This window comes from Agelaius tricolor, unplaced genomic scaffold (genome assembly GCF_023055355.1).
Source record: "Agelaius tricolor isolate 1412-34295 unplaced genomic scaffold, bAgeTri1.0.p SCAF_9, whole genome shotgun sequence".
Lineage (NCBI taxonomy): Eukaryota > Metazoa > Chordata > Aves > Passeriformes > Icteridae > Agelaius > Agelaius tricolor.
The window spans coordinates 15,005,321-15,033,253 of NW_027269269.1; the positions used below are offsets into that span (position 1 = coordinate 15,005,321).

At 44.4% G+C, this 27,933-nt stretch overlaps 1 protein-coding gene across 3 annotated transcripts in view; it reads right to left on the reverse strand.

The window, feature by feature from the left end:
• Positions 1 to 1,998: 1,998 nt before the first annotated feature.
• Positions 1,999 to 27,933, reverse strand: part of RAB30 (RAB30, member RAS oncogene family) — a 49,227-nt gene continuing 23,292 nt past the window's right edge. For 2 of the 3 annotated variants that reach the window (XM_071432828.1, XM_071432827.1), the window contains 4 exons: positions 19,540 to 19,640; positions 18,117 to 18,200; positions 12,842 to 13,025; positions 1,999 to 10,549 (listed from right to left, as the gene is read on the reverse strand). In XM_071432828.1, coding sequence (XP_071288929.1) covers positions 10,299 to 10,549; positions 12,842 to 13,025; positions 18,117 to 18,200; positions 19,540 to 19,632 — 612 coding nt within the window. In that variant the 5' untranslated portion in view covers positions 19,633 to 19,640 and the 3' untranslated portion in view covers positions 1,999 to 10,298. Of the gene's footprint in view, positions 10,550 to 12,841; positions 13,026 to 18,116; positions 18,201 to 19,539; positions 19,641 to 27,933 lie in introns of those variants that run through there. The other variant, XR_011680093.1, reaches the window with a different exon arrangement.

The window sequence follows — 27,933 nt, forward strand, 5'->3', positions numbered from 1 at the left end:
TGAGCAGAGGGAAGGCAGTACAGAAAAGGTTTTAAGACATCATAACACTTGAAACCAGTTGTTTCTACTACAGCACATAATAGGGTACTGCAGTTATCATTGGCTCTTTAAGCACTCCCTTGTGATGAACTGGACTGATACCCACTCTATTACCAGGAGTTAGAGCTGATCCAAGTGAGACACCAGAGACTTGATGCAGCTGGCTATGAAACACTGCTAGAGCTTCTACATCATATACCTGACAGCATCTTGACATGAAATGTTTGGTCCAGCATGAGTGATTTTTTTTCACATACCAGGGTAAGTGATAGCTTTGGTGCAGGCTGATGTGATTATAATTATAAGCTTGTACAAAAAGACTAAAGCTCAGCATGTTTAATTCTGAGGGTAATAAAACTCCTGAAAATGCACACTGGGTTTGTGATTGATTCCCTATGCATAGAAATCCATAAATCAAGACTAGATTTTAAATTAGGCAGGACTGTCTGTGCCATACCATTGAAATTAAAGCAGAGCACTCAGATCTCCTGTGCTTTGTGCAAGAGGACTGCACACAGAGTGAGAGCAAAAAGTATTGTTGTGTGACAGGCCCCTGTCAGCAAGATGGCATCTTCTGGGCAGAGCTCCCCATATGCTCAGTAGGGAGACTGTGACCCTGAGAGGATGGAAGAGAGGCACAAAAAGCTCTCCTGCTTTCACTCCTGTAGTCAGTCAGCCTTGCATGTGCTCCCCTGGGCAGCTTGTTCCCTTTTTGCAGGGAGCGTTTGTGTGCTCCCCTTCCTTTCACCCTCGGCAAAGCCTGGCACAGGCTGTACCCTTGCTGCTACACCTGCTGAACAAGAAGCAGGTTGCACATCCCACTGCTTACATGCTCCTTGGAAGGAAGAGCTGCCACTCACCTTTCCCCAGGAAGACTTTGGTCTGTTTTCTCCAGCAAAAGCAACGCATAACACACTCCCAAAAGCAACACACTCCAGCCCTCCTCTCTTTCTGTAAATAATCACTTCCCAAGAGGTCTGAGCATCTGAAGGATGTTTCCTTCCCTGTCTTTGCCTTGTACCTACCTGGAAGCATACAGGGACTTTTCCCTATCCAAATACCTGTCTGTTCTCTCACAGACTCAAATTGCCAGCTTCCTGGGGAAGGAAGAGCAGATGGTCCAGCCCTCATGTCAGACATTTACCAAGGAAGGAGCTTCAAGGTCAGCGGAAGAGGCAATAAAAGACACATGGTGTCTTCAAGCTTCACAGCTCGTTTCCCGGTGTTAAGTGTTAGCAGGAGTCATCTTTGATGTGGGGCAGAGCACAGGGGAGGAAACCCGATCCCCAGAAGAAGTCAGAGCATAAACTGAAATGTATTTACCAAAAGACAAAAGGCTTAAAATGGGAGATCTCGTCCAAAAGGATTTTAGGCCTTGAGGAAGGCAGGTCACTGGGGCACGCCAGGGGAGTTCAGTGAGGATGAAAACAGCAAGTTGAAGGCTGAACAGAAGGAATGGCATTAAAAAACAAAAAAATGACTAGGTCAAAGAATAAAAGACAACCAAAGCATCCAACCATCATCTGGCATTTATCCTATACAAATCCAGCATCTTGCATGAACAAGAGCTTAACCTGCCATAGGCTTGCAAGGTCAGTGGGTGGACGGTGCCCCTGTCAAAGGCCACCCTCTAGTGCCTGATGCTGGCATTTCTTTGGCATTTCAAATCTCTATAATTTCTCCTATTTTGAGGTTTGTTTTTTTTTTTTTTTTTTTTTTTTTCCTATTCTACTGCAAAGGGACCTTGCTCCCATGGGCAGCAGCTCTACATCTGCTCTTCTTGTGAGGTCTCAGTGCTGCAAGAGCCTCCGTATGCTCAGCCCAAGCAGAAAATCCTCAGTAGCCACTCATTTGCTGGTCTAATGTCAAATCATGTCAATTGAATGCTTTGTATTTAAGGCAACTTTGCTCTGCAGTCCAAATCAAAAACCAAACAAATCCAACACTTTAGACACCAAGTGGAAAGGATTAAACATTTATTTACATACAGATACACATGTAAGCAATTTCTAAGTATAAAAAGGACATTACAAATAAATGTGAAGCATCATACATTCATCATCCTGGTCATCCAAAACACATTCCTTTCTCAAGCCCACTGTACCACATGTGACCACAAGAACTTAAAGAAGAGACAAGCCAAATGCTTCTAACAGTGAATGATTCACAGTTTGGTGATTTGCTAACACCTATACCCTCCCCAAAGACAACACTACCCCACCAAGGAGATCAATTGTCTGACCAGCAGTAGTGCATTTTCTCCACTGAAATGGTTGTGCTTGATCAACAAAAACCACATCCTTTCCTCATCCTTCTGGCCAAATGTTTAGGAATGAGGGTTCTTGCTAAAATTCTGTACATTGTGCTAAATTCACAATTGTTGGGAAAAAGACAGCAGACTTTTGTGGGAAAAACTCCAACACAGAAAATTCCTTTAATGCTGTGACTTCCCTGGCATGGAAATCACAAACAAAATGCTGCTGTTAGTGCTTAAGCAAATTTTTTTAAACTACAATTCAAACTATAGTTGATGGTGTAAAATATACTTTGTTCATGCTGTAAAAGAAATTACATGTTTCAATGTTGATTTGATAGTAATCAAAGCTGAGGGTAATTCAGGTTTTCTCCTGAGGAAATGAAGATGCCTTTGTAGCATCTCTGAAAATTATCATAGCTTTCAGGAAAGAGGAAATGTTTTAGATTCAAAAGTCTAAAGGTAATGCAGAGCATGACAAACTTGTCAGTTAGATAACATTACAAAGGGAAACAAGCCAGTAAACATAAAATTAAAATGCCTACTCAAAGTATTAATGAATTCAAATGAGAACGGGGTGAGTCTTTTTGTATAGATCAAAAGCAGTTTGAAAAAAATCTCATGATCTGCAAATTCACAGAACAGCCAAATATGAGCAGCAGAACAGAGTGAAGTGGAAATAAAAGAGCAGAAAGAGCCTTGTCCCATATTGACAGCTGAGTGACTACAGCTGCTCCAATCTCAGGGTTTTGGGGATTTTTTTCCTTTTGTAAACAGCTGTGGAGAATAAAATGGATGTAACATATCTGCAGTGCATCTTATTATGCTAAAAACTATGGCATATTTTAAACTACTTCCCTAATATCCAGAGATATACTTGTCACTCCCAATCAGCATAGTAACAAGCACTGGGCTTGCTCCATACTCTCATTAGAGGGCCTTTTCTCTACTAAAATGTTGGCTTCAGAAGTTAGTTTTTCCCCCTTCAGTGCTGGCTGTGTGTGGGGGTGAGTGTTAACCCTGTCTTCCCCAAAGGTCTGTAAGAGCTGAGGCAATGGCAGTGCCTGAAATCATAGCAGCTCTCCCCACCATAGACCAAATATTTAATCCCCCCTCTGTTAAAATGTGAAACTGGCATTCCCTCTCCTCTGCTTGCCCTTCTGTAAAGACTCAGCTGCTGGGAGACTGTGGGACACTGCATTTACTAAAGCTCAGTGGCAATGATGCAACCCCAGCTCTCAGAGATTTTCCCACCACTCCCCCTCCTCAGGGACAGCTCTTCCTCCACACCACCCCAAGTCTCACTGGATGGAGAGCAGCACCCACCTACTCACTAGAGAGCAACTCATTTGCACCAAACTCCCATAAATTCTGAATGTCTGAATCTCCTTTATTGGTCCTGTTAGAAGGGAAGTATTCCTTACAGGGTGTCCTGGCTGGAAGAGGCTTACTGAGTTATTAACTTTATGTCCATAGTAAGAAGCTCGAGGTGGCACAGAAAATGAGTCTCTGCTGCTCTTCTTTCTAAGTAAAGCAGGAGTCAGATCTAGTGTTTCATGCAATCAGATCATCCCTCCACAGTGCTTGAGGCATGAGCAGTAATTAGAGAAGAGCAGATTCATTGATGAAGGGTGCTAGAGGAATCAAGATTTGAGAAGTGCCGAGGTTTGCATTCATGTGACACCAGACACTCCAGAGCCCTTGACTGCTGCCCAAGAAAGCATAAGAATACTTTCAACATCCCCTCTGCCCCAGGGAACTGTGCACAGCTAAAACCATGACTGGCACAGGTTTTGGCCACGTCATTTTTTACCTGAGGACCAGGGATTCAGAAAATTCTCACCAGGGACACCACCACTCATGTACTCACGAGTGTGCATGTCCTTGAGAATGTTATCCTAAGATAAGCACAAGTGGGAAAAGCAAAGGAGCAAATGTAAAACTGGCATCTGTTTTTGAGTAATATTGTAGCACTAACCAGAGGTAAAATTATTTTCTGAGCTAACTGGAAAAGGATAACTTGTTCAAAAAATTTGGTCACATCCACCAAGTCCTAATTGCAAGTTATTAGCTTGAAAACAGAGACAATCTCTGAGTCTTGTAAACCCAGTTCCTGTTCATCCAGACAGAGAAGCTGAGCTGTTGATCCTGGCTGTGCTCTTAAAACCAGCCTAATTTTTCACTGACAACATTTACAGCCTGAATTACACTCATTGCCACCTCATTTTCTGCTCTGAGTTATCTTTCCCCAGTTATCCCATTAACTGTATTTGAAGGAGCAAGCTTTAGAGATGAGGCTTTTTTCTGAATATGTGGCTCCCACCGAGAAAGAAACACACACCTGTAACTCACATGGCACAGCTTTTACTTCTGGTTTAAGTTACAGCTCGTTCACATGAGGGGAAAGGTTGTGATGGCGTCTGTGAGTGACAACAGCTGGTGATCTATCCCAGCTGGATATGGTTCAGTACAGCAAAGGCAACTTTGGGTCAGGTGAGTGAGGTGGTGATTAGAAGGGTAAGTCAGAGCAAGGCAGCTGCTGCTTTGGGAGCCCTGCATCATGGTCAGCATGACTACCCTGCTGTCTGCTTTCCCAGCCAAGACAAATCCTCAGTTGAGGCAGATGTGAGGTCAGTAACATTTATGGTACATTTAGCTACAGCTCAAGTGGATGATTGCATTTCAAAGACATCACCGGTTCCAGTTGAGGCTGCTCTGCTTAGGATGCACTGCGTGCTTATAAGAAATCAAGCTATTGTTTCCCCACCATTCATCATCATAAGACAAGACTGTCCTTCCAAATGATGATCCTTGAACAGCAGCTACAACAATTATTACCCACAGCAACAAGAGGATAGAACTGGTGCAAGGAAAAAGGGTGATGTCAAACCCAAAACTGGTTAGGATGACAAAATTTATAAAAAGAGGAAGAAAAGATGTTGATTTAACAGGATTTTCACTACTAGAATGGATTAGAATATTTCCTTTGGCTCCAGAGGGTTTTCTGGTGAGCCCTTATGTACAGAGCTATTTTAAAAAGGATGGAGAGTTTCCATACTTGCTCACTGGGAATTCCCAAAATATCCTCTAGAAACACCTTTTTCTAACTGAATTAACTCAAAAAAAGACTTTGTTGGTAGAGTTGGTAGGAGCCAATCACATAAGGATATTTGGTGCTTTGACACTAGAAGCAGAATTTCAGACTAAATTTCAAAGGAAACCTTTATGAAAGCCCAGAGCTTTCACTGAATCTATAGATATAATTTTAAAAGAGGATGGGATGGAGAAATGAGCACATGGAGCCATCTCTTTACTTGCATTTTCTACTCCAGAGAGTCATCTTTTCACTGCAGAAATGGCTGTAGCATTCATTTCTGCCCCACAGCCAGGAGAGGGTTTCTGTGACCGTGTATCCAGCCATATCTGACCCCGATGGCACCCCAGGTTCCCAAAGGGCAGCGTATCCTACATGTTTGCTCAGCCTGTTTCAATAGCTGGAGAACTTTACCTATTTTCCAATTGAATTCAGTCTCTGACTGCAGGAATCATGCCAGCTCAACATTTCAGACTGATTTACAGACAGTCCTTCATACTGAAAAGAGAAGACAAGTGGAAAAGCAGCTGAACAAACAGCAGTCCTTAGGGATAACAAACAAGGCAGAACTCAGTGGATTTGGCTCTAACTAATTGCATCCCTTGTCAGCAAAAGCTCTGGAAAGCCTCTTGTCCCACGTGTGTGCACCCACCGTGCTTCTGCATCACTAACTTCGACTTTCCCTCTTTTCAAATCACTGTCTCCTGTGTCAGCCCCAGTCTGCTGCTGGCATTACTGATGCTGAAGGAATTCGATAGCCATTAACTGCTCAACCTAGACTAGCAGGAGCCAACTGTTACCGACACAGCCATCTCCAAAAAAGCACAAACAGCACCAGCAGGCTGACAGATTTTAGGGGCTGTTTCATGTGTTCTACAGCAAAGAACAAAGTATCTTGCCTGATAATTTGTCATGTGTGGTTTTCATTAAATAATGATCATAGAACAATTTGGCATTCAGCACAAACACTTCTCTGACTGCACACTCTTACCTGGAGGTCAAATCAAGACTTCAGGGTTCGAGGTAGGATGAGGCACACAACATCCCCTTTCTTTACAGAGCTCATAATTTCACTTTTTCCATATTATTTCTTTGACCTGAAGGTTTGTTTTTTTTTTTAATTTGGGTTTTTTGTCCCCTAACATTTTCATGGGGGAATGCAAACATGGACAGAAGGGAGTCATGGCTTGTCTCAGCAAACTCTGTGTCAACACCCAATGCAAAACTTCACAGCAAGTTCACACCAATACAACTTCACACCCAGTGATCTGAAGCACTGAATGTTTGGTGGTTTACTCAAGATCAACCTGACTGAATCAGTGGCTCCCACTGGAAATCAGAGTTTAGGCCATCCAGTTTTCAGAGATGCTTCTATTAATCTCTGCTAACAGCCTTGCTAGATTAAGCAAACAGCTGTTGACCATCCAGTATTGGCTCTTGCTTGGACATAATCATTGTGCTAAAAATGTCACGAAAGGGTCTCATTACAGGACTACTACAAAAATTAACATTCAGCCAGAAATAAGGAACTCCATGGCTGTGAATATATCACCCTCAAAACACATTCAAATCCAGCAACCATACTAGAAGTTTGGCTCCTCAGATAGTAGAGAACATTCCCAGTCAAATTTGGTCCCATTATATCAATTCTGCATGGGTTTTAGATACTTTATCCAGCAAGCATCACAAAGCTTTTACTGACAATTCTCTCAAAAATCTAGCAAGGTGCTTAGTTGGAAAGCTGATTATCACATAATTGGGATTTTTTTATTTTTCAAGATTCTGCAGTTGATAAAGTTCCTCTTCCAGTTGGGGAGCCTTCAGCAGTGGATCAGACTGCAGAAGAGAAGATAAACCCCTCAGTGTTACAAGGAAGGTTTGGCTGTATGCACTACAGAGATATTCAGAGGTGTACAAAAGTAACTCCAGGAAAGGAGTTACTACAATAAAACACCACTTCTTCAACAAGAGGCGTGTCTGCAAACAGCAGAGAGAGAGGTGAGTCTCAAACTACAGCTTTGGTTATGACCACGTAAAAAGCGTTGCACATACCATCATTGTTTCCTTTCAACTTTTTAAGTCTACACAGAATAAACACTGAAAGGAATCAGTTCAAATTTGACTGGAGAAGTCAGGTCATTTACTTGAACATCAGTCCAACCACAGCATTCCACCCCAGCACAAAAGCACATCACTGTCTGGAGATGGGGTCCTTACACAAAGATTCACTAGCAATAAAAAGAACCAGTGCTTTGAAGTTGCTAGTAGGTAGCTAGTATCCAAAATAGTCACCTACTGATTAGGAAAGCACCGGGAGAAGATTTAGTCTTCTAGAAACCACAAAGTAAATATCCAAGAAAATAAAGTTAGCAGTTTCTGCTATTTGACCAGCTCAGTTTGTTCAGTCATGTTCCAGCTCCAGAAGTGATGCAAGGAGCACTTTAAAATGCATTCATAGTGCTACTCAGCAGGGATGAAGAGTACCTGCCCAGCTTTGATCTTTTTGGAAACCAGGCTGAGTAACCCATGGGTGTTTTACTGGGCAGTCTCCTTCCTCCTTGATTAAGCTGATCAAAGAGCCCTGCCCTATTTGTTATCAATTATATGCTGACAGGTCCAGCTTCAGGGACTAAGACCTACTACAAATTAAATGCACGTGGTATTGATTTTTAACTGGAGTTTTACCAGCCAGGGAACACCATGAGTCCAGCTCTAAAGAACTATCTAAGAGCTGGGCAGAATCAGCTCTTGGAGTTGGGTGCTCTTCACAAGCTCAAATGAAGCTGCATTTGGTGATTTGGGGAATGCTCAAGAAAAAAGATACTGCTCTTCAGCACAGATCACATGGTCCAGTACAGCAGAAGCCACCAAGTCCCACACACTTCCAAATCCTCCAGATTACAACATGAGCAGAGGCTGAAACGGACCAGAGCAGAGCAGCAGATGACGTGTCCCCCAGCATCTCACACTTACAGAAGCTCTTTGCTAAATGTTACCTAAATGACAAACAAGCTTCATACCACAACTTCTATATCTTCCTTTTACCACTAGTCATAAAAATGACCTAAAAATAACAAGAAAATATTAAAAATGGCCCTATGACAAACCAATCCCCCCTCTCTCTGACACAGAGTCAACTTCCTGTTACATATCAAAGGCACAACATGATACAGCCCAAAAAAATCTTCCCAGGAAACAAAAAAAGCATTTCAAAATGCCTCATTTTTTTAATTGCTATTTTTTCAATAAGTACTTACTGGCAGCTTTTTACATCAATACAAAAGCTCTGTTATAGTCTTCAGTAAAAGCCAAATAATATTAAATTGATTAACTCTAAATTGCAGCATATCACAGCCATGTAATCACCAGGAGAGATTTATCCAGATTAGCTAAACTGAACTCAAACTCCTAAATATAATTGTTTATGTGCGCATTCACTATCTCCTGACTTCGCTTCCATGCCAAGGGTCAAACTACAATGCATTGTATGGCACTAGAGGTGGAGTAACATCACAAACTCCAGGCTGCTTCCCCTTCAGAGCTTCTGTAGGAAGAAGTTGCCTAAACAGTTACATGTACCAGAGTTTGGGATTAAGGGTGCAAAGCATCAGGTAAATAAAATGACTCTACAGCCCTGAACCTAAAAGCTACCCTAGCAGAGAGCCCGGATACCAAGAAGAGACCTCCAAGAGCACCTTTGAGAGCAGTTCCACAAGGTGAGAGCTGGATGGAGCAGCATGGAAGGACCACTTGCAACCCACTGCTACTTCCACTTACCATCAAACCAACCCTCTACAAATCTGTACACCTGCCTTCCAACAAGAGCTGTATCTACAGGCTTTGTTCTCCAGCTGCACACATTGCAGAGTGCCAGCTCAGACTGTGCTTCCTTGGAACCCCTGTACGCCATCCATGCACCCACAAGACTTTGGTCACCTCTGGTGCACTTCCACCAAGCCCACCACACATCCTTCCCAAGGCTAACTTTTTACATCAGGACATGACTAATTAGAGGAGGAATGGTTAATTTATTTATTTATTTTTCTTTCTGGAAAGTCTTTTCATCCTGTGTTGGATATCAAAGAAGCACACAGTCCTTTCCCACTATGTTCAGGCCTAGAAAAAGAGGTAATGAGATTTTTTTTTTTTTATTTTTATGAACAGTGCTTATTAGTGTTTTTTCCTAACCAGTCTAAGTTACACATTCAGAAGACAGTAATGTGGTAAGACTACATTTGGCCTATGGAATATTTGCTGAACTGCTAGCACCAAAGGGAGTGACTGAGCCGTATCCATGTCTTCTTCAGTCTTGAAAATGCTGCTATATGTAACTTTTTTGTTTATTCCACGTTCATGAAAGTGCCTGTAGATGAGACACATAACACTATTTCAAACACCAGAGTCCTCCATGAAGACACAGGGGCAGACGTTATGTACACATCCTATGAGCTCGCTCACTGACAGCCCAGAAGATTGCCAGGGTAGTCCAAAGTCAGTGTTCATTGTTGCGTTTCTTCTTACTTTGTTTTACTTTAAAAAGGGTCAAACACATTGTTCTGTAAGAGAGATTTTGATCTCTTCAGTATCTTCAAGAAAGGCTGGTCTACTCTTGCACAGAAGGAAACAAAGCAGCTCATGTTCTGCATTACATGAAGCACTTGTGCAACTCTTCCTTTTCTGATCTGCTCCACAGACTGCAAGAAAAATGAAATTTAAACCCTGTTGTATTCTGCTACATTGCCATGCAGCTGGAACCATCAGCCTGCCATGCTTCCAGGACTGTAACCTGACTCTGAGTAAGCCAGATGGGTCTGATTGGCAGGAACTCCTTCAAGTAGATAAATCCCAGCATAGGAAAAAAAAAAATCCACTTGGCCCATGGCAGAAGGGGCAATCACATGCCAGCTCTTTTTAATTAAAATTACAGCAAGTCAAGTAGCTGATACTTTTCCCCTCTCCTGGTAAGGGGGATGAGACATTGTTCACAAGGGTGTTCTGTCGTGCCTCGCTGATCAGCCGGCAGGCCAAGTCCAGGAAGAGTTTCTCCACATTATCCGATTCTTTCGCTGACGTTTCCAGATAGTACATGTCCTGTGCTTCAGAAAACTCTGCAGCTCTTTGCTGGGAGACTTCCCTCTTATCAGCTAAATCAATCTTATTACCTGCATTGATAAAATATTTTAGAAAAGGAGTTAATTTCAAAACCAAGAGAAACTGAGGTCTATGAAGGATAAATAAGAGTTTGGTTTGATGTATGTATGGACAGTAGCTTGGATATGTAACTCCTAGTGCTTGCTCTCTCCTCCAAATAATGGGTTCCCTGAAACACTCAAGTCCATTTAATATCAGCTCATGTAATGAAATATGCCCTGTAAACATCCAAGCCAGTATGCTTTAATTTAGCACCAGTGCATCTGTTTGCCGCTATCAACCAACATTAAAGGATTTCCATGCTAACATCTATTGAAAATTCTCCTGTGCTTGCTCTGAGGAGCACTTAAAATGTCAATTATAGCATAGGAGACACTAAATGTGATATTCATCATGTTGTTACAAGCTTTTAAAAAGCCTGGCATGGAAGGAAGGTTCCCCATTTCAATATTCCAGTATAGGACTTGGCTGTGGAGGCTGGAAGAGGGATGGGCTTGTGGGTCACTTGCAGAGTGAGGTGGGGTGAGAAACAAACCCTTTGGTTCAGAGGGATCTGTCTGGCAGAGAGTTGATTACGCCTCAAGCCAGCATCTGATATGATTATACACTATTTCTGGCCACTTAACTTCAAACATGATGTTTCTGCCGTAAATCAATCTTACAATGATAACAGACCAGGACCTTCAATAACAGACTGCTCTGTCCACAGACTCACCAGGCTCAGGAGGAAACCTCTCCCGTCCCCACTTCTACCAGCAATTTTGTGAGAGCTCATAGGAGGAAGAGGTGGTGTTTCCACCAGCAAGCCTTCTCTCATTGCCTTCCCCTCCAAGATCTCCTTTCCCAATACAGCAATGTCCTGGACCCACTACCTGCACTGAAGTTACCCTTCTGAACAGTTTATTACTCAACACAGGTGATTTATGGGTGTCACCATCTTCAAAGGGTGTGTTATGACTACAATATGATTTATATGCTGTGCTGTAGATGCTATCAATTAACTTAATGTTCACTGAAAAAAATTAATGTACATTTGTTAGTCATCTATTATATATTTCTGCACCATTTGTACCCAGGCCATACTCATGGAGTATGAGTTTCTTGTATGAAAGCTCTATAAACCCCATAGCTCACTTGAATTAGCACTGGGGCATGTTAAACTCAAAAGATTTTTTTTTCCTTTAAAATACACTTTTAGACACCTCTTACAATGACCTAGATTTTTTCATTTAAATAGCAAACTATTAAAGGTGACACTGTAGCATGAAACTTCTTAGCTTTCCCCAAGTTATTTTTCCACTGTTCTTTATATATTCTTGGACCTTTAAAAGCCAAGTCCCAGCTATCAGATGCTGCAAGCAGAGCATGGAAAAGCACTGGTAGGCAAAATAACCTTCCCCTTGCCTGTAGCAGACAGATGGCCTGAGGTCTGTTTTGCCTTGAGTTGAAGCTCTACAGATTAATATAACATTCCGTTGTTTATTTTTAGTCTCCCTAAAATCCACGCAAGAACATCCAGTTTTCCAGCAGCACTGCCCCACCTATGAATGCTGTCATCCACAGAACTGCCATGTCCTGATGCTGTTCCCAGATCCTGACCGCTTGAGACAGGATTGATTTTCCCACACCAATGGAGTATAGCATCACTGTTGCATTGCACTAAATAGTTTATTTAGTTCTTCTTTTGCACTGGGTGATTTGAAATTTGCACTGAGTATGTTATGTCACATAGATTGTTATTTCCCTTCTCCCATCACATGGTCTCTCCCTCATCCACACCTGTGCCTCATACCCCCTTGGTTACCCCTCCCCTCAACTCCTCAATGTATCCTATTGAATAGAGGATACCATTAAGGTATCCTCTATTCAATAGGATACCATTGAGATCCTCTTCCCCTGCCCCCAATAGGATACCTGTGGTCCTCTTCTCCTGCCCCCATTCCCTTGGGTATACAAGTCCCCTGGCAAGAAGGGAACACCCTCTTTTTTTTGATCTTACACATCACCAGCTCGAGTAGGTCCTTACTTATTTGTGGAGATCTGGGCTTGGAGTCACAAGGGGAACTGCTCCATCCTTAGCTCAGTGGTAGCTGCACCATCTACACTTCAGTCCCCATGGTGGGAAGCATCCCTCTCGGCACGCAACAGCCCTAGACCCCACCCAGGACCGCGCTTCAAGGGGTGGCACCCTGAACACCACTTGGAGCATCCCATGTGCAGAAGGAATGGTGCGAGACAGGCTGCAGGCAGGCACAGCTCTCCCCCGAGGCAGCCCTGGGGTGGTGGTGGTGGTGGTGGCTTACCCACGAGCACGGTGATGACCTTGTTGCTGGCGTACTGCTCGATCTCACGCAGCCACTCGGGCAGGCAGCGGAAGGACTCCTCGCAGGTGATGTCGTAGGTCAGGATCAGCGCGTTGGCGCTGCGGTAGTAGCTCTGCGTGATGGACCGGAACCGCTCCTGGCCTGCCGTGTCCCAGATCTGCAGCTTTGGCCACAGCAAGGAAGGGTGGAAAAAGGAGAGGAAAAAAAAAAAGTTATTTAATTTTTTTTATTTGATAGCGGCATCATTTTGACCTAAAAAATTACCTTCAGGGTAAAACCAATGCTGGGAAAGAAGAGCAAACCAATGCTTTGCTCTTCTCCCCTTGGCTTCCCCTCCCCCAGCATTGTTTGTTTGTGTTCCTGCACTTGTGGATTGAAATGCAAGGCACAAAGTCAGCTGGCACTGCGGCCGACTGTCGTAGACATCTTTTTGTGAAAATCCTTTCCTTAGGATTTTTTCCCTTCTGAGAAGCTGAGAGGCTCCAGGAACAAAATGTAAACAATGGTTATCAGCTGCTGTGGAATGCAACAGGTGGATCTGTGATTGGTCTCGTGTGGATGTTTGGATTTAGTGACCAGTCACAGCAGAGCTGGCTCTCTCTCTCTGTCCGAGCCACAGACCTTTGTTTTCATTCTTTTCCCTTCTATTCTTAGCTTAGCTAGCCTTCTGAGATGAAACCTTTCCTTCTATTCTTTTTAGTATAGTTATAATGTAATATATATATCATAAAATAATAAATCAAGCCTTCTGAACATGGAGTCAACATTTTCGTCTCTTCCCTCACCTGAAAACCCCTGTGACCACTGTCACAGCCAACAGCCCTGGAAGCCACAGGTCTGTCAGCTTCCATGCAACTCCCTCTGCAGTGGGCAGAGCTGCCAGCCTGGAGGGGCTAGAGGGAGACAGTAACTTCTCCCACCCCTGAAGTTTAACAACAGCAGCTTCCATTCCCAAGAAGGAATAACAATGCCTCTCCTCTAGCTCATGAAGCTGGTTGCAGTTATCCAGAGACAATGCAGTGATGGGTGAAAAACACAGGATTGAACAAGGAGCTCAGCTGAAAGCTTATCTAAAGTTTGGAACACATTTCCTCTCTACAGCTTCAGCCATCTCATCCAGCTGCTCACTGTTTGCCTTCCCAACATGCAAAATTGGCTACATCACAGAATCCCAAAATGGTTTGAGTTGGAAGGGACCACCCAGCTCCATCCCCCCTGCCATGAGCAGGGACACCTTCCATCAGACCAGGCTGCTCAAAGCCCTATTCAGCCTGGCCTTGAACACTTCCATGGATGGGGCATCCACAGCTTCTCTGGACAGCCTGTTCCTGTGTCTCACCACCAAACAACTCATGAATGTTTGCCAAACCCTCTGAAGCCACAAAGCCTACATTTCCCAATAGAAACTACACTTAAACTGATTTTATATTTTGACCATCTGATAGTTTTTAGTGGGTCATCAAAACCTCAATTCTTCAAAAAGGAAGTCTAAGAAAAACATCCATGATTAACATAATTTCAAGATAAAAGAATATTTCTCTGCTTCAGCTTTTATTTTTTTAAAGCATCTCTCCCTGGAATTAAATATGTGGAAGGATGATTTCCAGCCAAAATCCTGTGTATTTTGGGAAGAAAAAGGTAAAGTATTTGAGATTTTATCCATATATTCAGCAGCCTGTAAAGAGAAAACCTTATTCTTGCCCAGTTCCAAAGCTGAGCTATGCCAGCAACTCATCATAAACATGTTAGTTTGAAATGAGAGCTCCCAGTAGCAGCTTTTAGATGTGGGGTATAATTTTGGAAAAAAAAAAAAACAACAAAGCCAACACTTTTTTGCAGAGAAAGTAATTGTGGCTGGCTCACAGCTCCTGGGCACCTTTGTGCTTTTATCTCTAGGCATAGCTGTACTTAAATGGCTGAACCTGGTATCTGTAAAGTAACACACAAAACCATAAGTGAAATTACTTGCACATGAAAACCAGATAATGAATGAGTCTTTGTTAAAACAAACCAAACTCTGGCAGATGGAAAGATACAGGTAATTCTGTTGTTATTCAGCTGTTTCCCAGGAAAAACATTTAATCACTGTCTGCTGGCTAACTCCAGCTTATATATATTCTGCCTTTATTGAGAAGATCTCTAAATTGATAAAAACTTGATGTGAATATGTTCTTCCACTGCTTTAATCTAATGAACACTTAAAGCAGAAGAGATTGTGGGACCTGGGGAGAGCAGACACGAGTCTACCTGTGAGCTGGGTGCAGAAGGCAGGGAAGAGCCCCAGTCTTACAGCCACTGATAAACTCTTCCTGCACCCAAAATGCATGTCTCACACTTTCCCTCATTGGTCATTTCTGTCAAATAAAATATTTCAAAGCAACTCTTTTATTTGTACAATTTTTTTCCCCCCAGAGTAACCAAAGGACAATGTCTGACTCAGCTTGCAGAAAACACAGATGTTTATTTTCTTGGTGTCAGCTGATACTTCCTGCCCTCCCAACATTTGCACACACATTTAGCTTTCCACTAAGCCCTGACAGCACAGCCTTCTGCTCACAGCACTGAGGATGCTTAGCTTTGACCAGCAGGGTAAGTGCTACCTGCTTTGCTTCAATTTGTGGGCCCTCTTGCTACAAGTGCTGCACTATTTTTGGAGTTTATTGGAAGAAGCCAGGCAGATCAAAATCCCCCCACAACTGCACAGTGCTCTCCCAGCTCACTGGGCAGTGAGCTTTGGTAGCTGCTCATATCTGGAAAAGCTTGCACACAGCTTTCATACTAGCTAGTCCCTCTTCACTGACTTTATAATGCTCTTTTGAAAGCTGGAAAGTATTTTTCCCCAGAAATCCATAATTTATTTTCAAGTCTCAAAACTCTTTTGGTAAGCAGCTCTGCTCCCTCATTCTGGATCCCAGCAGACATGCAGGGGAGGCTGCCCAGCACAGAGGCAAGAGAGTCATGGCTTGGGCACTCCTAAACGGCTAACAGCCAGAGCAGCTCTGTTCTCTGACTCATTCCTGCTTTCCCCTCTCATTAAATGTTCATTCTCACAAGCACTGCTTACTCAAGAAGGTTCAGCTACAAGACCACTGAAAGAAATCTGCCTTCCAAACACCAGAGGGCTCATTCCAGTGCCCAAATGTATCACACTAAGCTCCCACCAAAGCTTTGTCACTGAAACAGCTCCAGCAACTCCAACTTACTGCACTGGTGGGGGCAGGAGAGGGACCTTAGAACCCAGCATTGGCCATGTGAAATACAGCAGATATCCCAGCTAGCACTTGCTAAGGCCCTGTGACACACAATCCTGCCCCAAGGTGATGCAGAGAGGACACTTGTGCATTCATCAGACATTTGCAAGGCAGCAGAGACTTTTCATTTAGCTTGTAGAGCTCCCCTGAACCATCCTTGCCCCTGAGACAGCTCATACTGGCACAACTGCTTCCAATATTCTCTTAAGAACTTTGCACCTTCAGTCCAAATTAGTCTTAAAACAGGATTATGTGACAGGAGCAACACCTCAAACACAGACAAATCCTGAGGGTAAGTTCACCAGTACAAACCCCAGAGCTCGAATACAAGTGATGTTCTAAAGCTCCAGCAGAATTTGACAGAGAACCAGATGCTTCAAAAGGAGAGGTATCTGAAGTGGATGGGATTCATGTCCCCCGTGACTGCTTTTCTCCCTCTACTGACCAGGACAGCCTTGAGGCCACTGATTTAAACTATGTATACAAGACAGAACTAATTCCACCTCCAGTACAGTGATCACACCATTTACCAGCTCAGATCCTCTGAGTTGCTTCACTGGAGCTGCTTTTGGCTGAGAGAAACATCTCTGCTGTCTGAGAAGCTTGGGACAAGCAGCATTCATGAGCACCAGCACCACCTGGGCTACACGCGATGCTCTCAGCTTCCCTGCTGCTGCTCTGGCCCACTGGCACAGCCACACGCTAAGTATAAACTTGGCCTTGATCAGGTGAAGGATTTTCCACCCCTTTTCCTTCACCTCCTCAGGTGGGAAGGTCTCCTGGAGAAGCACCACCACTTCCCATAGGTTTGTAAGCTCCTCATGCAGCAGTTGCAGCTTTGTTGGCATGACCGCAGCTCTCAAAATATGTCCTAAACTTAGCAACACAGCACCCCATTTTCTTCTTAAACCCCTCTGTGGTGCTGTGGTACAGGTTAAAAAAACCCCAGGGCTGAAAATCTGCCCAAGTCCACTATTTCCATGCCATCACTTACATGAGCTTAAAAACAGGTCTAAGTGTCACACCCAGCCACTGCCACACTGGTGCCACTCGGGTTTGATAAAGACAGCAAGAGAAAAACCACTTGTTTTCACTTTGATGCCCCTGAATTTCCTGCAGGCAGAGTAAATCCAGGAGCAGCTCAGGGACCATGGACACCTTGACCTTAGAGGCTCAAACAAGTACTTTTTTCTCATCTCAAATACCATAGCAGCTCAAGTGAAACCTCCACTAATGAACAACATGGTAGCAGCCAACATTTCTGGGCTCTGGAACCCAACCATGGACCCCATTAAAGCATGAGATGGGTCTCCAATCCCATGCTTTGTGTGTTTTGGCCCAGGCAAAGTAGCTCACTGCCAAGTGATGCTCAGGCTCAGTTTGGGAGTCAGCTTAGGACAAGGACAGTTTCCCAGAAGTGACTTCCATGCTATTTTAGAGGGTGAAAGAGTTAAAAATATGGAGAACTTTGCCCTTTGCAGTCAACCTGTTTGCTGCAACACAAGTACTGTGATTGGCTCGGCTTCTCCCAAATCCGTAACTTGGCAGAAGTGGAAGATGAGCCTTTGATGTGCAGAACCACACAACTTCAGATGTCTGTTCTCCCCAGTGGCCATCTTGGGGAGCTCACAGGAGAAGACTTTGCTCAAGCACATCCCAGTGGGAATTTCTGCAACAAATTTCTGCTCGTCAGAAACACAGCGAGCAGAGGCTGCGCTGAAATGCCTCTTTGGGCTTCCTCAAGCTAGGCATGACATCACTGTCCCCTAAGCAAGGACAGAAGTTTTGCAACGTCTCCCTGTTCCATTTTCTCCTCTCCAGCAGGTTCACTTTTACAATCCTGATAGTAATGGTGGAGAGGGGCACACAGATTGTTAGACCCTGCATTGCCCAAGCCATGCCAGACAACCTTGAGTGTCTTCCAGCAGAGGAAGGGCTGCAGCAAGAAACCTCACCTATGGTACAGCCACATGAATTTACATCTTAAAACATCAGGCTCCTACCTTTACTTTTTCACCGTTTATCTCCACAGTTTTAATCATAAAGTCAACCCCAATCGTGGCTCCTTGCCCTGGTGGGAAAAGCCCCTGGAAGAAAACAAGAGTTTGATTAAATTTATTTCTAGAACAAGACAAAAGTCTCACTGGCTGCCAATCCTCACCCTTTTCCATCTCCAAAACCATTCATCCAATGTCCCCTTCCCATGACACTTATTTCCATCACATTTAGAGTGTGACATTTCCCCAGCACAAAGGTTACCATACATTCAAACTCTGTTTTCCCTGCCTTATACATCCTTAATTATGCTGCAAGTCATCAACTTCAGAAGTAGGAGCACAGGAAAAGAAAAGGCAGAAAAAAGAGAGGGGGAAAGCCCTTCTGTACAGTTGGAAGAAGCAGGGAAAGTGTGAGGACCTTCCACCCTACTTCCCAATGCATTGAAAGATGTGTGAACATCTGTGTGGGATGAGATGCATTTGCAACCTCATGCCTTCCCTTTTCCCTCCACAGCACCCTGTGGCACCAACAGGCATTTCTGGCAGCTCTCAACAATGGGGGCACATTTCAGGAGGGAAGCACAGTAGTGCCAGCCATCACCAGTGCCACAGCAATGGCAAGGGACAGCAGAATGCTGGTGGTGTTTGATTGCAGCACCATCAGAAAGGAGCAGCAGTAAATGAAATGAGAGCTTTTGGATTTCTAGTCTACCAAGTCATGTTGGTTTTGGGGCACATCCATCCCCTACAGCAGCCGTGCTGCCAAAGAACAAGCAGCAGAAGTTGCCAGAGATTTTTGCTGTAAACCTTTTGGGTATGACTAACTTTATTGCCACTGGTTGCCACATGTTTTTGGAGAGCATCTAAAATCACTATACCTTCAAAACTAAAATTAACAGTGAAGGGTAAAATTGCTGACAATTCCTAGTGGAGAGTCCAAAACCCCACAGCTTGTGCTTTATTATGCATCATGCAAAGTCTTCCCTTGCCCTGGATCACAAAAAAGGACACTGGACTGACAGCTCAGGACCCAGATTATTTCTTTACTAATGACAAGAGGGAGCACTTTGTGCAGCAAAGGTTGAGGAGGAGACCAGCAAACGTGTTGGTCTTATAACTGGCCCAGAACACCACCAAAACAGGAGGAGATGTCCCAGTGGCTTTCAGAGGGGACTTTCCACCTTCAGAGAGGAATGAGGTTTCTCCAACACAAACTCCAGAACAGGGCCAGGTGCAGCATTAGATACAGATGCACTGCTTGTACCAGTGTGCCACTGTATGTGATGCATGCACCAAGGGTGTGAGCAACAAAATGCTTTGGAGCTGTGATGCTGGCAGAGCCCTCAGTGCAGAGCCCCAGGCTCCATGCTCCCCTGCCAGTGCTGTCCCCATCCCAGCATTCCACAGTCCAAGAGGCAGCCAGCCTTACCTGAGTGAAGCGACGGACTAAGCAGGTCTTCCCCACCCCGGCGTTGCCGATTAAAACAATTTTGAAGAGGAAATCATAATCTTCCATACTCATTTACGCAGCTGCAAGAGAGACAGAGAGCACAACACTGTGAACCAAGCCAGTGGGGACATGCCCTTTTATCCCAGCTGAACTTTATTACTCCAAATATTCAGAACAAAGGTCTCTTGGCACGCACAGGGATCCTTGATAAGCGGGAAGAACATTTTTCACTCTGAGCCGGGGCATCCACGTAGTCAGAGTCAGCTGCTGTGAAACCTTGGCCCCATTCTGGTTCTCATATGATCTCACCTGGCTGCCCACAAGTTAGGGATGCTGGTGTCAGCTTTCCAAGCAGTGCTCCACAGACCTGAGACACTGATTCCTAGATGTTCCCAAATGTTTTGCTTTTAACTACATCAGCCCCAAAGGACAGCATGGACTTTATCACATTGTCTGAGGGGATCATGTAACTGACTCCTGTGAGGGAAATATCCCAAACACCACCATGAGCAACTCCAGGAGCACACTGGGTGCAAACAGAGCAGGGCTTGGGCACACATGAGGGCAGAAGAGGTAGGGGACTTCATTTTAAAACAAGAGCATCATTGCTTGCCTTAAAACCAGAAAGAGCTCATGTCCTAAAAGTGGAGTGAGAAGTGGGGTAACAGTTTATCTGAGTATGAGAGGTTTTTAGAAGAAATGAAATATTAGATGCTATTAGGAATATTACTACTCTGATAATTTTCTTTAGTTTTGTGAGGAATCTTTAGATTGCTCAAATGGGAAGTGATCAGAGAGGAGCTTAGGAATTATCCAGCACACTCCATGCCCCAAATCCAAGCTCCTTGGCAGGATGCAGTGACTGATATTTGAGCAACGTCACAGGAGATGGGCAGGGTTGCATGGGGGAAGATCCACGTGGCTTCCTATGCCACTCACAGCATGGGAAGAACCACAGAGACAAATGCAGAGCTGAGCTGCTGACAAATGCATTTACTGCAGCTGAGCAAGTCATGAGGATGAGCATCCACACCTCCATCTCCAGGGCTACCAAGGGTGCTGCCAACACAGGGCCCAGAAAAGGGGTCTGTAACCTCCCAGGAAAGAAACAACAGCCAGAAGAGATTCAGGTGGAGATTTTAGGCAGAGAGAAAAACCCAGAGACAAGAAAGCAAAGGACAGTGTCCAAATCCAGCTATGTCCAGGAGGATCTAGATATTACACACAGCATCAAAGACCTGCCCTCAAGATATCAGAAAATAGACAGATTTACACACCATCAGTGCAGATACCATGTAAGGCAAAACATCAGTACCTAACCCACCAGTACCTATAGATCAGGTAAAGAATGAGGTGATGGAGTCAAGGATGGTAAGTGTAGCAGAAGTACAGGGCAGATAGGTGGGGAATGGGGGGGGAATGTATTACAGAAGTGCTATCCACGGTAAATCCCCAGATTGCTTAGAGGATTTCTACAGAGCTGATGAAGGGAGGAAATGCAAGCTGGGAGAAACCAGCTTCTTATGGTCAGTCCAAAATCAGGGTGCTGTCTCCCACTGCCTCCAATGCCCTTCCTTTGGAGGGTTCACTGTGACACACACCAGAAGGCTCCAGCTACAGACTCCAGTCCCACCAAACAGCTGTGAGAGGCTTATAATCAAACAGAGTACAAGATAAAGCTGAGACAGTCTGTTTCTGCATGACAGAGAACATTGAAACAGCTCTCCAACCACCACCAAGAGTCTGCTGGACCTGAGGGCAAAAGAGGTAGAAGACTGACTCAGCTGCTTCACATCTATGTGGCCCTTGGCCTTTCCAACAGCCTAAAAAAAGGGTAACCACACCAATTAGTGACTAATGAGCTGCATCACATCAGCAGATGGTTAGTAGGAACACAGCTGAGTCACTGCACAGACGTGTCACTTCGCCCGGGTCAGGGACACAGTGCAGCACAGTGCCACCAAACAGCAGCAGCTGGAGCTGTCCTGAGGATGCTCTGACTTCACCTTGCTCCAACACACAAGTCCTTGCAGATCCTTCCTCTCTTAGTAGAGTGAAAGAGTGGGACCTTAAAAAACAGCCCCCAAAAATGTGCCCTTTTTTATTTTCTGGGGTTCTTACTTTGCTACAATTGTTCCATATCTTCAGGACTGGCTTTCCCAGAGTGGGACTGGATAACAAAAGCAGTATTAAACACACATTGACAGTGCTCTTAAATGAGGACTAAAAGCTAACATAAGGTTTCAAGGTTTCACAGTAGCTTCTGCCATGTAGAAAAACGTGATCATCCACCAAAAGTCTATTTCAAGACTAATGATACTCACGCAGCACAGCATAATTATTCCTGGGATCCTGCACACCCCAGAGGGCATGCTCCACCCAGAGAGATTTCAGCTCCATTACTTGCACCCTAAACAATCCAAAATTCAACTTTATCTTCTTAGGAAGCTTAAAAATAAACTTTCTCTGCAGATCTTTGAGGTCAGAGATGCTAAATGGCTCAGACATACCCTAGAGTTATGTCTGATCCCCTTCATTAGGCTCTAGGACTAATCATATGTGATAATGACCCCAAAAGGAACTAAAAGATGAGCCAAGACCATAAAACAAATCATGCAATGATGAGATTACATGCCAGAAGTGAAGAGATACGAGAAGTCAGGGCATGGGAAGGGAGAAAGCACAGGAGGCAGCAAGGAAGAGTGAGCAGTGTTTTGTGAGGCGGAGTGGGCAGGTGGAGCTGCCCATGTCACCCTGTGACCCCAGCTGGTGCTCCTCCCTCTGAGTGCACATGCTGCCAGTGCTGGACACACAAACACTGCCCTGGCCACGTCACGAAATCCTCTCCTCCTGCAGGCCAAGCCTTGCAGCCAAGTGACCTTTGCTGCTGACTCAGGCTCACAACACGCTCCCCCCTCTCCCCAGAGAGGATGCGTCTCACCCTCTACCCCACTTACCACAGCTGGGGAATGTGCATCTCAGCAAGACAGCACATTGCACGATATGCTTGAAAAAAACCCAAAACAAACACAGAGCACAACTTCTCTATTTGTTTTTGTTTTCTTGGATTTTTGGTGTGGGTTTGGGCTTTTTCTTCCCCTCTGTTTTCTTGTGTTTGTAGGTACAAGGCTCTGCCTCACATCCCTGCAGTGGTTTCAAGTGTTCAGGATGCAGCTGCCTATCCCATTGTCTGAAGGAGACAGGACCCTGCAGTGAGGGAAGGAGATGACATGCCTGTCCATGCCTCAGCCACCCCTCACCACACTCATTTAAATCACAAACCCTACAGCACAGAGACATGTCCTGTCATGAGATGAAGCAGGAGTAGAGTCCAAGGCTGGCAGCAGGGCAGAAAATTTGGTTTCACAGCTGTTTTTCCCCAAGGCAGTTTATGCAGCTGGCATCCCAACCAGTCTCCATGGGCAGTTCCTACCAGCCTCACACACAGGATCAGTTTTGTGGGGTTTTCTTTAATTTGTGTCACTGCTCTGCTTCACTCCATCATGAGATCCCACACATGGTCCCTCTGGACAGAACAAGAGGTCAGGAGGGATAAATTGAAGCAGGGCTTTGATTCCACCTGGAGAGGTGATCCATCAGTGGGAATGCAGCTGAAGGAGAGCAGGACTTGTTTTAGACTTAGTTTTCACAGATCCATAGAATTATTATGGTTGGAAAAGACCTCTAAGATCATAGAGTTCAACATTGCCAAGTCCACCACTAAAGCATTTCCCTAACTGACACATCTCCATGTTTTTCAAACACTTCCAGGGGTGGTGACTCCACCACTTCCCCAGGCAGCCTGTTCCAGTGCTTCATCACCCTTTTAGTGAAGAAATTTTTCCTCATCCCAACCTAATTTTCACCTGATGCAACTTGATGCTTCCTCTCATCCTACTGCTTTTCACATGAGAGAGGAGACTGGCTGTAGGATGAGAAGGTCCCCCTGAGTCTCTTTTGCTCCAGATTAAACACCCCCAGCTCCCTCAGCCTATCCTCATCAGACTTGTACTCCAGACCCCTCATCAGTTCCATTGCCCTTCTCAGGACATGCTCCAGAACCTCAGTGTTTCTCTCTTTGCGCAAGACAGTGCAATAAAAGTTTTCAATATTCTTCACTTATTAATTCTAATTCGACCAGAAGACTGGTGAGACGCACTCAAACCAAAAGCACAGAAACCAGGCACTTTCACTTCTCCTCCTCTCACCCAACCTTGTACAAACAAGTTCCTGCTCCCATGGAGACACCTGAAAAGGGAAGTGGGCTGCCTTTCCCATGCTGATGTTCAGCTGCTGTTGACCAGCACACCCAGGTCCTTTTCCACCAGGCAGCTTCCCAGCCACTCTGCCCCCAGCCTGCAATGCTGCCTGGGCTGCTGTGATCCAAGTGCACGACCCAACTTTGCCTTGCTGAGCCTCGTACAGAGGATCACATCCAGCCTGTCCAGAGCCCTCTGCAGAGCCTTCCTGGCATCCAGCAGATGAACATTCCCACTCCACTTGATGTGATCCACCTGACTGAGGGTGCCCTTGATCCCCTCTCCAGATCACTGCTAAAGACATTAAACAGGAGTGTCCCCAAAACTGAGCCCCTGGGAACACCACTTGGGACCAGCTGCCAGCTGGATGTAACCGTATTCACCACCTCTCTCTGGGCTCAGCCATCCAGCCAGTTTTCTACTCAGTAACAAGCTGGATGAGAAACAAAACAGAACAAAAAACCAACTATCCACAGCTGCAAAGGTTTTTGCCCCATTTAAGTATTAAGACCAAAACCATATCAAGCCAGGAATGCTGATAATTTGCACCTCAGCTCTATCCCACCTCAAAACCCCATCAGAGCCTAGTGCTGCAATCAGGCACAGAGGAGGATCTGCAGCCTTTTCACCTGCTGGATCTAAGCAGTAGCCCAGGGCAGGTTTTGATGTATTTACACAGTTCTTAATAAACAAGTATTTTCTGTTTTTCATCACCCAACAGCTATAAACAAAAATAAATTTACCCAAACATCTCAAGTTCAAACAGCAGCAGTTATGTATACAGATATTACACTGATTGCATATGCCATATGAGCAACAAAATTCAAAGCTAAGGCTAATATTTCAAGCAGAAAATTATTCCTTGCAGGCCAGAAAATTGCAGGGAATTCAGGTCTGGACATGCTGCTGCATTACGTAACTCAGGATAAAATATTTTTGTTCCCAAAGCACCTGCCAACCCAAGCAGGCTCCTGCACTCAGCAAGCATGAGCCCAGCTCATGCCCTCTGCAAATGAGCAGGCTGCATTTCCCTCTGCTTCCTTGCCCACCTTCCTCAGTCCTCATCTCCACAGGACGAGGATTTGATTTCACTTCCAGTCACACTAGAAAAATTAAGAGGGACTTAATTCCCAAGAAAGTCTGGATCATGAATGCCTCTGCACTGATGGTGGCAAAACCACAAGTAGCTGGGATGGTGCAACATTGGCTGATGAGCTCCTGATCATTCAAAAGTCCAGACACATTTTAAAAAGTGCATCTGGGAAAAAACTCCACATTATAAAAACCTCAGCCCTATCCCAAATGGAGAGATTCATGCTCCTCAATGCTTCACTCAGGGTGTTTCTCTTACACCAACCAAGTAGATTGAGAAGGTACAAGTGGTCATGTATCAGATGTATGTTTTATGACACAGACATATTTCTATAAATAAAAGGCAAGCTGATGCTGAAAGGTTTTGGATCAATGACCATTCAGAGAACACACCTACTCCTTTTGCCACCATGGAAAATTTACAGCTCTCTGAACTACTTTGCTCAGGTCATGGCTCACACATGAGCTGGCCTCCAGGAGCTTGTGTAGGTACTACAGAGGAGCCCACTGACCAGCAATTACAGCTGTTTCCCCACAGAACAAACAGGTAAATCCAGCACCAATATCATCCCAAAGAAGAGCCTGGAGCCAGAGCTCCAGAGAGCAGGATGCTCTGCTGTGGTGCTCCCAGTTCACACAAGACACCCCAGCCCATGGCTGGACATGAGAGCCTGCAGGCTGCCCTCTCCATCTGCCTGCTTGGCTAAACTCTGGAGGGGACAGATCTCACACTCAGGAGCAGTCTCTGGATTTTCACACATCCCAGGCATCCCCTGATGGTGAAAAGGCTTTGTGTCCAGGCTTTCCACTTCTGAGTGAAGTCTTCTGGGGGACTTTGCATTAACCCTTTTTGGTTGGATGGTAGAAAGATGTGTTTGGGTTGGACACCTCCTGGAGGATCTCAGTGCCACCAAAGCCCCTTGGTGAGAGATCAGGCAACTCACAGCTTGCCTGATGCAGTGTCCTCATGTAACTTTCTCATCCCCTGGAGAGAGAGTTGTCTCACCCAGAGACATTGGTGCATGTCAGCATTAGGAATGGCCATGGAAGTGCTAAATACCACATGCAGACAGCAAGTTATATTCCATCACACACATCGGAGGACTGAACTGTTAATAATAATAATTCTCCTCACGCAGATAAACTAATCAGATTTCTGTGTTATGTAGGAATAATGAGGTACATGCAGTAGTTACAAAATGGTAAATAGAAAAATAATTTCTTCAGGATTAAACAAAAACCCTGATGACATGCACATTGGCATTGAGCACACCTGATGACATGACATGCACAAGTGGCATTGAGCCACAATGCCTCAGTGGTGTCTGACCAGACCACATACCAGCACCCCCAGGACACACACCATCTTCAGAAGCATGAGAGCAGCCTGACACTCCATTTACTGTAAAAATCTGGGTTTTCACTGCAAAAAAGTTGGTGCAATATTAACATTTGCTTTCACAAACATCTTTTAAGACCTGCCTGGGGGTGGGGACAATACTGCATGCTCAAAGCAACACTCCCTTGGTCTTGGCTACTTTTTAGCACATCCTGTGACCACCAAGCTGGACACCCTGCAGCAACATCTTTTTGTGTGTTGAAGCATTTAGAGCCAGCACAGCAGACAGGCTGACTTCCAAGTGTGGAAAAAACTCTATTGCCAGAAATCCAGCCAAAAAATGCTGTTTCATCCACTCAAAAACAACAGCCTCTTCCCAAAGGGGGGAAAAAAACCCAACACAATTATTTTTTAAACTACAGCCAAGAGGTACATATCTTGCATGGAAAAGGCAGGAAAGCTTACTGAGTCCAGCTCTCTGGGCGAAATAAAGCTCCCACACCAAGACCTGACCCACTAAAATGGGGAAACCCATCAGCAACTTATGTGAGATTTTGTGTCTTTAGAAACCAGGTGCAGGATCAGGCTGAACCCCAGGTGTCTCCATGAGGTTTCTGGGGACAGTGCAACTCCCAGCAGTGTAGTGCAGGCTGCCCACCTCACAAGGAGGCAAAGCCAGTGGAGAAACAAATCCTTGGTTTACAATAAAGGCTTGTGCATGTCAAGCACATAAAAAGCAAAGAAGTCTCCTGATGCATTAGTTTGCTGGGCTGGCAGGGGTTTGAGTGGCACCATGATCATACACAGAAAAGTTCTGAAACTGGGTGACAAGGTTCTGCTAAAAACTTGAAAGATTAGACAGCTTGAGACCATTTTTGAGAATATACGAGAAAAGCTATAATAACCAAAGAATTTCAAGAAAGTATTAACAGGAACATCATGACTCAAATGAGGTTGCAAGTGCAGAATTAGCACAAGTGTAACTATGCCATTTAGCAGTGACATAATCATAAGTGTATTGTGAAATATGAATATGTGCCTTAGACACACTTTCATAACCCAGACTATCCAAGAAAATTTTCCTGAGTTTTAACTGCAGTGACATGTCTTACTGCTGTTGACCATCTTGTTTTCATTGTGTCAGAGTCTCTGGTATGAACAAAAAAAAAAAATCCAATAAGGTTTTGTTTAGCAAGAATGCTTTCTAATTGAAAAAATAAGCCATTATTTCCATCTCTTCACTTCTGCTTAAGTAAGCTTGTGATTTACTGGGATTTATATCACTTCTCCATCAAACCTATTAGAAGTAATAAGTAATTAAACCTCAGCTAATTGCACTTTCAGGTGTCTGAGGTCTGGGCTGTGCTTGGTACCTCACAGCTTGGGCTCTGGGCTCCATGCAGCCCTGTGCATGATGCTCCTCCCCCATGCCACTGGTGAAAGCCAGGCTGTGCCAAATCAACAGTGTCCTGGAGTAGCAATCAAAAGCTAAAAAAAACCCAACAAACTTTTGGCTCAGGACAGATATATCATACCTGAAGTCTAAATATAGAATATATAAATATATTCTAAAATACATTTTCTACATATAAAGTAATATGTAATTCAATATATAATATATATTTTATATATATTTTAAATATGTAATTTAAATATTGTAATAATAATAAATTAGCACTACCA